The 12111-nt window shown below is 47.8% G+C and overlaps 1 protein-coding gene across 1 annotated transcript in view; it reads right to left on the bottom strand.

Moving 5' to 3' along the window:
- SGCB (sarcoglycan beta) overlaps positions 1-9818 on the bottom strand; it is a 275364-nt gene extending 265546 nt beyond the window's left edge. The window contains exon 1 of the mRNA XM_078678200.1: positions 9708-9818. Coding sequence (XP_078534326.1) covers positions 9708-9725 — 18 coding nt within the window. The 5' untranslated portion in view covers positions 9726-9818. The remainder of the gene's footprint in view (positions 1-9707) is intronic.
- Between the last annotated feature and the right edge of the window lie 2293 nt (positions 9819-12111).

Here is a 12111-nt window from a genome sequence, read left to right as displayed (position 1 = left end):
AACCCTAACAAACTCCTCTACGGTAAATGTTATACTGGTGCATAGCTCACATGCTCAACCACATGGAACCCCCATTTCTTGGTCAGAACTAGAGAATATTGAACCAAAATGGTCTGCCCATTGGGTAGGAGTTGCTGCAGATTCTAAGACAGGGTCTGTTCCTTTTGTAAAAAAGGGGCATTAACAGTTCTCTAAAACAGAACACTGTCTTTAGTTTCAGCGGCCTGCACCAGGTTCGCCCAAGCCTCCCCCTGTAGAAATGTCTTCCTGGTCTTTATAGCATTATAGTAGTTTATTCTAGCTGACTGAAATGCCTTCATATGGATCCTAGCCTTTGTGCATTCCCCATCAAACCACCCACCCCTTTCCTTCCCATGTAATGTAACCCTTATTGTAAGTAATTGGTTGAAAGAGTTGGATATTATTACATGGGCATCCCGTGTCTCCCTGTGATTTTTTCAGGCTCCAGCCCAAATAATAGTTGGTCCAAGTTCTTTGCCACCACATTCTTTATAAAATCAACTGGATTAACACATGCCCATTTAATCCGGACACTGTTCTGGCCTACATGAACGATGTTGACAATTTTCCCTGAATCTCGATTCGTCGGAAGGTTGAGATCCAAATTTTGGATCACTGGGTTATGGTCACCAATACAGTTAGACCCTAATCGTAGATCTAGGATGGTTCCCTTTTTGGAATCTGTAATAAGGATGTTATCAATATTACTACCATCGCCACTCCCAGTTAATGTAGGTAAGCGCCACGGGTTGATAGACACCCCATGTTTGGCTACTTTCAGGTTTAATTTTAAAATCAGGTTATTAAGCGCTAAACCATATGGACTGTGTAAAATGTGTGCTAGGGTGTTTCCCTCAAGATCATGAGACCCACATTCTCTTTTGGACGTAATGTGACATTCTTGGATGTTAAAATCTCCTGCCCAAATTATGAAAGAGTTCTGGTCTAAATAGGTTTCCAAATCTACTTCAAGTGCATTAACCACCTCCACTCTTGAGGAATCAAAAACATTGTTGTAAAAATGTATAACTAGAACGGCCAAATTTGTGGCCAGCATGACGGAGACAAACTGATATTAAGGGGACAGTAGAAAACTCTTCTTAAGTCGAGGATCTCAACTCGTGGAAACAAAAATCATCAAACCACCCCTTAGGCCTACCACTCTTTGAAGGGGTGGCGGGTGAATTAAAAACTACATATCCATCCTGCTCAATACTATTGAGTGACAATGTTTCCTGCAAGCACACAATGTCCGCAGGTACCACATGCGTTTCCTAATCCTCCGACCAAATGTAAAACAATACCTGTCCGCATGCTTTAACAAAGTGTAATGACAATCCGCCCTTAAATGCCTACTGTAATGAGCATAAGATTTCCCAGAAGGCAATCATCAAGTGAACAGTCATAAAATTACAAATATATACAAAATTACGGTTCGCAAGACAATGTAGAGCCCCTACCAAAATGGCCTGACCAGGGTTCGAATACGACAAATCTTCTATGCCACCCAGCAGAGTGTGCAGAGTGGGGTGACCAACAACAGAATCACTGCCTACTATGATAAACTGTGAGATTAAACATAACACAATGCCTGCCGAGTGTAATACCAATCCCTGTAACTTTTCATTATATCATAACCAACTGACAAGACCTATGACATTCAACACAATGAATCCATCAAGACTAAAGTCTTAAATCACTGGCTTATCACCAGATCAGGTCCGCTGTGTTCATCATAAGCTTTCCACAAGGCAACCATGAGACATACAGCAATGAAACTGAAAATGTAAAAAATTACAGTTGGCAATGCAATATGCAACCCTTCCAATGACACAAAAAAAGAATATCACTAGGAAAATCTTAAACCCCCCAAAGGTTTGTCCGGCGGGTTCACCGGTACCAAAACTATTAGCTACTGTAGTATTCTGTGAAATTTCATGTACCAAAATATCTGTCTTCAGGCTTTAATCGAGAGCAATAAAAATCAACCCCTAAATGCCTATTTGCTTAAGAATATGCCTTTCACAATAAATATGTAACTGATGTTATTAACAAACAAATCAGGTCTGTAGCGTTTATCATTGGTCTGTCACCATAACCAACTAGGCCCTTCTGTCTTAGGAATCAATCAATCAATCAATGACATTTATAGAGCGCGCTACATACCCGTAGGGTCTCAAGGCGCTGGGGGAGGGGGGGTGCCGCTACTGCTCGAACAGCCAGGTCTTCAGCTTCCTCCTGAAGGAGAGGTGGTCCTGGGTCAGGCGAAGGTCGGTCGGGAGGGAGTTCCAGGTCTTGGCGGCCAGGTAGGAGAAGGACCTTCCTCCTGTGGTCGCTCTTCGGATGCGGGGGACGGCGGCGAGGGCGTGGTTGGCTGATCGGAGGTGGCGTTTGGGAGCGTAGAAGTTGATTCGGCTGTTGAGGTAGCTCGGGCCTTGGTCGTGTAGGGCTTTGTGTGCGTGGGTGAGGAGGCGGAAGGTGATTCTTTTGTTGACGGGGAGCCAGTGAAGGTCTCTCAGGTATCCGGAGATGTGGCTGGTTCGTGGGATGTCGAGGATGAGTCTGGCCGCGGCGTTCTGGATCCGCTGGAGTCTCTTCTGGAGCTTGGCGGTGGTACCGGCGTAGAGGGCGTTGCCGTAGTCCAGTCGGCTTGTGACGAGGGCCTGGGTGACGGTCTTCCTGGTCTCGGTGGGGATCCACCAGAAGATCTTCCGTAGCATGCGTAGGATGTTGAAGCATGATGAGGAGACGGCGTTGACTTGTCTGGTCATGGAGAGGGAGGAGTCCAGGATGAAGCCCAGGTTGCGTGCGTGGTCCGTCGGTTTGGGTGCGGTGCCCAGGGCGGGAGGCCACCAGGAGTCGTCCCAGGCGGAGGGTGAAGAGCCCAGGATGAGGACCTCCGTCTTGTCGGAGTTCAGTTTCAGGCGGCTGGTCGTCATCCACTCGGCTACCTCTTTCATCCCTTCGTGTAGGTCGGCTCTGGCGGCGGCTGGGTCGTTGGTCAGGGAGAGGATCAGCTGGGTGTCGTCGGCGTAGGAGATTATGCTGAGGTTGTGTTGGCGTGCGATGGCCGCGAGGGGGCTCATGTAGACGTTGAAGAGGGTCGGGCTCAGAGAGGATCCTTGAGGGACGCCGCAGATGACTTCGGATGCCTCTGACTTGTATGGTGGGAGGCGGACTCTCTGTGTTCTTCCGTCGAGGAAGGAGAGGATCCATTCCAGCGCCTTGTCCTGGATTCCGACGTTGCTGAGGCGCTGTAATAGGGTGCGGTGGCAGACAGTGTCGAATGCCGCGGAGAGGTCCAGGAGGATGAGGGCCGCTGTTTCTCCGTTGTCCATCAGGGCTCGGATGTCATCGGTGGCGGCGATGAGGGCGGTCTCGGTGCTGTGATTGGCTCGGAAGCCGGTCTGTGAGGGGTCGAGGGATCCATTCGTCTCAAGGAAGGCGGCCATCTGCTTGTTGACGGTCTTCTCGATGACTTTGGCTGGAAATGGGAGGAGCGAGATGGGGCGGTAATTCTTGAGTTCGGTGGGGTCCGCTGTGGGTTTCTTGAGTAGAGCGCTGAGTTCGGCGTGCTTCCAGCTCTCAGGGAAGGTGGCGGTGTCGAAGGATGTGTTGATGATGTCTCGCAGGTGGGGTGCGATGACAGCGTCGGCCTTGTTGAAGACGTAGTGAGGGCAGGGGTCAGTCGGTGATCCGGAGTGGATGGAGTTCATCGTTTGGATGGTGTCTTCGGTGCTGATCGGGGTCCAGGCGTGGAGGGTGGTGGTGGGGGGTGGTTGTTCGGTCCTGGTGTGCGTTGGTTGGTTGTTGAAGCTGTTGTGTATGTCTGCGATCTTGTTGTGGAAGTATGAGGCGAGGGAGTTGCAGAGGTCTTGCGATGGGGTGATGTTGTTGTTTCCTGCGCTGGGGCTGGATAGCTCTTTCACGATGTTGAAGAGTTCCTTGCAGTTGTGTGCGTTGTTGTCCAACCGGTCCTTGAATGCAGTTTTCTTGGCGGCGCGGATCAGCTGGTGGTGCTTCCGGGTGGCCAGCTTGAAGGTGGTCCTGTTGTCCGGTGTGGGTTCCCTTCTCCAGACTTTCTCGAGGGCTCGGCAGTTCTTCTTGGAGCTCTTGAGTTCGTCGGTGAACCATGGGGCTTTCTTGCTGCCGGGTCTGCTGGGCGGGGTCCTCAGCGGGGCGAGCTCGTCCGCGCAGATGCTGATCCACTTTGTGAGGTTGTCGGCAGCCTGGCTGGGGTTCGCTGAGCTGGCAGGGGGGTGCTGGCTCAGGGAGGTGGCGAGCTGGTCTGCTGTGATCTTGTTCCAGCTTCTGCGGGCGGTCTGTTGCTGGTGGTGGTGGGTCGTCGTTCTCTTGAAGGTGAAGTGGACGCAGCTGTGGTCCGTCCATTGAAGCTCTGTGGCGTGGCTGAAGTCGATGTCTGGGCTGGAGGAGAAGACTGCGTCGAGTGTGTGTCCGGCGAGGTGGGTGGGGGTGGACACCAGCTGCTTGAGTCCAAGATTGGCGAGGTTGTCGAGCAGGGAGCTGGTGTTGCGGTCGTTGTTGTTCTCCAGGTGAAAGTTGAGGTCCCCCAGGAGGATGTAGTCGGCGGAGGGGAGGGCGTGCGGGCTGACGAAGTCGGCGATGTCCTCGCTGAATTGTGTGCGTGGTCCCGGGGGTCGGTAGATCAGGGTGCCTCTGAGGGTGGTCTTCGGGTCGGTGTGGATCTGGAAATGCATGTGTTCGGCGGTGGTCAGGGTGTTGTCGGTGCTGGTCGTGATCCGGATGGTGTTCCTGTGGATGATGGCGATGCCTCCTCCCATCTGGTTGGCGTTGCGGTCCCTCCGGACGATCTTGTAGCCTTCTGGGATGGCGATGGCGATGTCGGGAGCTGAGGAGGCGTTCATCCAGGTCTCCGTGAGGAAGGCGACGTCAGGGGCTGTGGCGTCTAGGAGGTTCCAGAGTTCGATGGCGTGTCTGTGGACGGAGCGGGTGTTGAGCAGGATGCACTTGAGGTGGGTGGTGCTGGTGTTCGACTTGGCGGGTGCTGGTGTGAGGCGGGTCCGGGTGCAGGAGAATTTGCAGGCGTGGCAGCTGAAAGATCCGTGGGTGCGTCGTGGTGCGGCTTGGTGGCATTCTGGGAGTCGGCCGGTGTTGAGTGCGATGAGGGTGGCGGCGGTGTACGTCAAGCGGGTCGTCTTCCGTCGGTGGGGGCCAGGGGTCCTGGCACTGGGCGCGGTCCAGGCGCGGACGGGCTTACCTTTGGCGCGCCTTCGGCGCACAATCGGCGCGCCCGCTGCGCGTGCACGCTGCCCGTTCGCACGGTCGCCATATAAGGCGAAGTGCGCGGGTGGGCGGAGCAGCTGGGAGGCGGGAGCGGGGAGGGAACAGAAGGAAAAAAGGGGCGTGGTCAGCGGTGGTGGCGGGAAGCGGGGGGCGGCAAGGAAGGCGGGAAACAGAGAGGAGAACGCTGAGACGACAAAAAACAGGCACAAATGTCAGTCAAAACGCAAACACGGGCAAATAACTATACGCAAAAACAAGCACAAATGCAGGGAAAAACAAAACAAAACAGAAAGGAGAACGCTGAAATGACTGAATACAAGCACAAATGTCGAACAAAAACGCTAACACGGGCAAAAAACTATACGCGAAACAAGCACAAATGCAGGGAAAAACAAAACAAAACAGAAAGGAGAACGCTGAAATGACTGAATACAAGCACAAATGTCGAACAAAAACGCTAACACGGGCAAAAAACTATACGCGAAACAAGCACAAATGCAGGGAAAAACAAAACAAAACTAACGACAGCAGGGTCGGCCGGCAGCGAGGTAGGCAGCGAGGCAGAGGGCAAGGCAATGGGGCACACGCAGCAGCTGGTGGCCGTGCGGCGCGGGGGTGTCCCACAAGGAATACGCTTTCTAATAACGCAAAAGGTGAAAAACAAGCTCTCTTTTAAAAGTTAGTCAGCACAGGGTGGCACTAAAAGCCTATCAAGGGTTGACCTAAAAAGCAACATAAAATTAGATCTGAAACTACATTTTGTAAGGGGCACTATCATATATTATTTGCCTTGTAAAAGAATTGCCATCTTTTAAAAAGTACTACAAGTATTGTAGGCAGAAAGCAAGCAAACTCATCAATCTATTTCACAGGCACCTTCGACCTGTCACATACTAGGTCTATCACAATTCAAGATTCAAAGCAAAACCCAAACTTCTGACAAACCTATAGGTTTCTACCCGTGCCAGAACTACTCTATATTTAAATTTGGCAACAGTGGAACTCAACAAAAACACTGCAGACGTACACATCTTTTGCATTAAGCAATGTCTGAACTCCAATAACTTGTTTGTTATTTACATGGCAACATTCCACTGAAAAAGCATACACTAAAAGTAATTAACTAACCGTTGGAAATTGGGAAACAGGAGCTTGATTGCAACATTAGCAAATCAGACTTCAAATTTCCTCTAGTAAAACTTTACAAACACCAGCCATGATCATCAAAGACACTTTACGCTGCATGAAATTAAGAAGATACAAAAGAAATCAAGGAGGTGACCTCTAACTTAAACTTTATCAAAAACAGATAACAAATGGATTACCTGAGTTAATCCGGTCACACATGGCTGAATAAAGATGCAGAAATGCGATACTGGATGATGTAGACAAAGACAGAGAAGCATATGTACCTGCCTTTGAGTAACTGTCATCTTATTCTAATTTTTGGCCAACTATTATCTTTTTTGCATTTGTATTTTTTTACCTTTTTGTTTTAAAAATTGCTTTATCACTTCCTTTTTCAAATGTTGATATTTTTCTTGACTTTGCATTATTTTGCTACTGGCACTACATTTAATTATGCCAGCTTAAATTCTACTGCCACAGTCCTGCATACAGAGCCATGCCATTAATACAATCCTAATTCCTGAGATGAGTGTACAGGACCTAATGTTCTGAAAATTGTATTCCTAGAGCACTTTTATGTGACATAGTGAGTTCATGGCTACTTATGTCTTTTTTGTTTACACTGAAGTGTGATCTGACATCAGATACACCAAGATGGCACATTACCAAGTTCCACATGCTACAACAGTAGCACTCTATTATTTTGTGTGACCCAAGCATGATGTACCTCAATGTGAGCCTGCCCTGGACAATTTTCAAAAAATCTCAGATTTTCCACACACAGAAACTGCTTACTAGCTAACTGATATGTCTACGTTCACAGGTTACAAAGACACTATTTTTTTGTACCCCATTATACTGCACTGACAAGCCCTGGGTGATACAAGAAAATTTGTCAGAGCTTCAATTGATGAGATGAATAATATTTTTTACTTGGTCCCAGTATTACAAAGTAGCCAACAATGCTGTAACTGTGATTTAAAAAATGTCAACAGTAAGTACAGAAATGTTGGTAGAAATGCTTCATAGATAGTTTCGCCATTGAAGATTTTAGCCGACATGGGTTTCGTCCCTACTTGGAACTTTCTCAAGGCTAAATACAAAAGTAATCTATGAAAGATAAAGTGGTGTGCATATAGTTCAAAGTTTTCTTATGAACCAAACAGAATCATATAGGTCACTCAGATTAAAACAATTGCAGAAAATATGAAGCAGCTGAACCAAATAATGTGTATGTGCTGTTTTTCATCCAGTAACTTGCATATCAATGCGTTTCCTTCCTTTCAAGATACACCGCACATAAGCACCAATCCAAAGAAGAAGCTGTCAAGTTCCAAAGGTCAAAACTGATGACGAAAGGTCAAAACTGATGACGAAAATAAGAAGCCATTAGGAAATGAAGACCTTGATAAGCCTTATAAATACCATAACTTTAATAGCGGGTTGTGTCCTCTGACCGTCTTCCTGGAGGCCAAAAAAAAATGTGCGGTGTATCGTGAAAGGAATTAAATACATTTATATGCACGTTACTCAATAAAAACAGCAGATACATATTATTTGGCTCAGCTGCTTCATATTCTCTTTAATTGTTTCCATTTGAGTACAAGGGAGACATGGGTGTACAAGAGACACCGTTAGAGGCGGATCAGCCTGTAGCGTGTCGCAGGGAGCCCCGGGGTATAGCTCCCCACAGAAAGGAGCGAACAATGGTTGTGGGAGGAAGCGGCTGCATTGGACTGAACCCAAAGCTGCTTCCTGGGATCCCAGCACCCGCGGTGACAGAGAGACAGAGAAAGCTATATAATGTGGGAGCTTCATGGAGGCGGACAAGGGAAGAACGAAAAGAAAAAAAAGTAACTTTGGAAACCAGCACAAAGGCGGCAGAGGTGGGGAAGCAACGACAACGAAGCAAGCAACAACAACTATGGGGAAAAGAACGAAAAGTAAAAAAAAAAAAAAAAAAAAAAAAAGGAGTACTTTGGAAAGCAACACCCCACTGGACTTCATGGCAGCGCAGTCACCCAGTGCGCTATGAAACAACAAACTTACGCTGCCAGCACAAAGTTGTTGTAAGTGTGTGACACACTACCACAGCAAAAACACCCCACCCTTCCCCATGTGCAGTCAATAATGGACAGAGTGACTGAATAGCATGACAGGATAATTATTTCAAAATAAATAAATAAATGTGGCTTTAAGTAAATTAAAACACCAGTGCTCCTGAGGAGGGCTGGTAAATGAAGAAAAAAAGTAATTACATTGCTAATAAAATGAGGTATAGCGGGCACCAAAAATTTCTTCTGGGTGCTCAGATGGCCAACATTGCCAGCTGATGCTTTTTACCATCTTATAATAGTGCTGCTAGGGGTTCTTTCCTTAAACCAAAGCTACACGCAAATACACTGAATGCTCTTGTGCAATCCAAGCTGGTCTATCAAAATCGCAGTCACTCGAAGCACTGGAATAGACCTTCAACAAAGAGAAATATGGAGAAATCATCTAGACTATTTATCAGAAGTTTATGAAAATACAGTGAAAAAGTGTGTGTGTTGTGAAAACTATATTGGCTAGTTGTTTGAAAACGGATATTTTTCCAGGTCTTAGTTATTTATTGCTCAGATGGTTATCTATGGCTCAGTCTCTTGCCTACATGGTAGTACGTTTCAGTGATACTACCTCAGTCGTAGCAGTGTCCAGAGCTTTTTCTGTAACCGTAACGTCTTTAGTTCCCTGACCCTCTTCTGACCTTCTTTTCAGGGCGAACCCCGCTCTTGCACATTTGGAAACAAATAAACACATGACTTAACCCGGTCGAAAAAGCACCAATTCTGCACTTAATCGCTATATTTCTTTGGGAAATCTGGAATAAGAAGTATTGAAGCCAAAAGGCCGCGTCAAACATACATATAGAGAGCAATATAAACTACAAACATGCCTGACACTTTAGACAACTTGAGAACATTCCATTCTCAACTGTGCCAATGCTTTCCGCACACAAGCACTAAGTCTACACTTCTAAGACAGTATTGTATACGCAGCACAACCATGCCAGCTACGGCCGCAGGCAGGGAACACTAAAACGCTCAGCCTAAGCCAAGAAATTACAGAAAAGAATCCCCATCCTGGCACGCCCCCTGCCTGCGCTTAAATCACATCAGGCGGACGCTGCATCTCAGCTGTCTACCCTATGAGGTGCTGACTGACAGCTGCTACGGTCCTCTCTGCATCACAACAACCCAGTAAATTGCGAACTCTGCGGTCGCGGTCCCTGCAGCCGAGTTGTTCGGGCATACCTGCTCGGTCGCCGCCATCTTTCTCCAATGGCTTCCTCGCCGTGAAACCGAGATGGACAGCAGCAACCGGCGGAGCTCGGCTGCAAGAACCGACGTGGGAGGAGGCGCTCGCGCTCTGGTACGCACCAATGTGTGACATGATGAGGGGTCTGAAAGTGAAGGAAGATCTGCTCAGACCTTCTTTCGTTGCCGCAGAATGACCTAGTTTTAAAAAAACAGACTACAACACACAGAAATTACGTTAAATCATCGATTGTACAGCCCTACGCTTAGCGGAGTATATACCAGGCTGGTAGGGACCGCACCCACACCCCTTCAAGAAAGGATGGTATCTACCCGCACCGCCTATGATTCTGGGATCCAAAATAAAGTCTACTAACCAGCCCGTATGAGTCTTGGAGAGCAGTGTCGCAGAAAAACGAAGGATTCGCTGTGCACATAATATTCATAACATGATCAGTTACGTAAATCCAATTGAAAAATGTAGATTCAGAGAAGCAAGCATGTGTCATGAACCAAAGGGAGAACGCCGAACAGCAGTGCCCGGTTGCAAGTAGAGTGGAGTGCAGGGCTTAGGTGGTTGGTAGTGTGTGCAACAATTCATGTAGCGGCACATTTGAATTGTTTATACCGTTTATACTTTTAACTCCTTAACAGCCGAGCAGGGCAAAGGTCCTAAACAAGCATTGAAAATGCAATAGGTCGCGCCTTTGATTAAGTTAAAGCCATTTGCTTTGCTAAAGGTATTGTATAGCAAAGCAAATGGCTTTAACTTAATGAAAGGCGAGACCTGTTGCATTTTTAATTGATTACACAATAAAGTAAGCCGAAATAAACAAGCACATAAAACACACGTGCAAACATATGCACGTAAAGACATGTAACCTTTGTACATGTAAAGATCTAAAGCATGTACGCAGCCCTGCTTCAGACACAAGCATACATACCTGCACATGCACACATGCAATGCACCCATAAACAGCCGGCGATTCTGCACAGGAGACACGCCCCAGGCAGAGACATGCAGAGAATAATTCATCTGAAATCACTTCTCTGCTCTCTCCTGAATCGTGCCCCCGGGTAAGAAGAGAGCATATTTGTATTTCTCCTATTGTAAAAATATGTGTTAGATTTGGGGGTCTCTAGTTGGCACAGTTAGGTACTTGTGACAAATAGGGACCCTCTCCTCTAGTCAAGATAAGGGGATTACACTCCTAAAATAACCCCTGCTCACCCCCTTGGTAGCTTGGCACATACAGAAGGGCTTTACTTCAGAGGTGTTGTAAGTTAAGCAGTTGTGACCCCACATACAGTAACCCAGGGACAACACTACAAATGGACACCACATAGGTTTTATATAAAAAATAAGTAGACTTTATATAGAGATACCACAAGACCATAAACGACAAAAATACACAATAAGATTACTTTAACCCCTTCCATGCTGCCGTCGGCCATTGGCGACACCATCCTTCGGAGTTGCGATGGCAGGCACAGCGACGGTGACACGCTCCAACGTCGTTGCGAGATTCTTTTCCTGATGCGGTGCAGTGCGACAACTACAGCTGCGACACCCTCCTTTGGAGTTGCGACGGCGACATGCTTCCTCTTCGTTGCGGCACGCTTCTTTTCGATGGGGTGCAGTGCGACAGTTCCAGTGGCAACACCCTCCTTCGGAGTTGCGACGGCAGGCACAGCGACGGCGACACACTTCTTCTCGTTAAGTCGCACTTCCAGCTCCTTTCGACACGCAGTTCCTCAGAAGGCTCAAAGCAGCAGCAGGCACCTCCAAAGAACTCTGGGGAGCAGGGTGATGAAGTCTGTTGTCCCTGAGGCTTCAGCAGGAGGCAAGCTTTTTCTAAGCCCTTGGAGATCCTTCACAAGTTGAAAGCAAAGTACACAAAGTTCCTTTCTCCTTCATTTGGCAGTAAGGCAACCAATGCAGGCCAATCCCCCAAGCAGGACTTCAGCTTGGGAATAGTCTCTCCTCAGTCTCTTCAGGTTCTTCTCCTCAGTAAAGGTTTCTTCTTGTAGTCCAAAGTGATCTAATTTCATGGGATCAGGGTCCCAATATTTATACCCCAAAATCCTTTGTTCTCTGAGGGAAGAGGGGCCTTTGCCCAGTCCAACCAGTTCTGAAGCACTCTGTTTACCAGACTTCTCCTTTCCTTTCACAGTGCAGGGCAGGCACATCAGACGCCCCACAGGGGGTGGAGCAAGCATTGTGGAAGGCAAGTACAGTCCTGGAGCACTTTGTTTACAGGACTCCTTCTCTTCTTTCAGTCTGCAGGGCAGAGACATCAGCCGCTCCCCAGGGGGTGGAGCCAGCATTGTGGAAGGCAGGCACAGCCCTATTCAAGTTTCAGGTGCACCTCCTCCCTCCCATCTAGATGCAGATCTCTCT

Source organism: Lissotriton helveticus, chromosome 2_2 (genome assembly GCF_964261635.1).
Source record: "Lissotriton helveticus chromosome 2_2, aLisHel1.1, whole genome shotgun sequence".
Taxonomy (NCBI): Eukaryota; Metazoa; Chordata; class Amphibia; order Caudata; family Salamandridae; genus Lissotriton; species Lissotriton helveticus.
The sequence above is the reverse complement of the archived record's forward strand: the minus strand, read 5'-3'. Positions and strand labels throughout refer to the sequence as shown.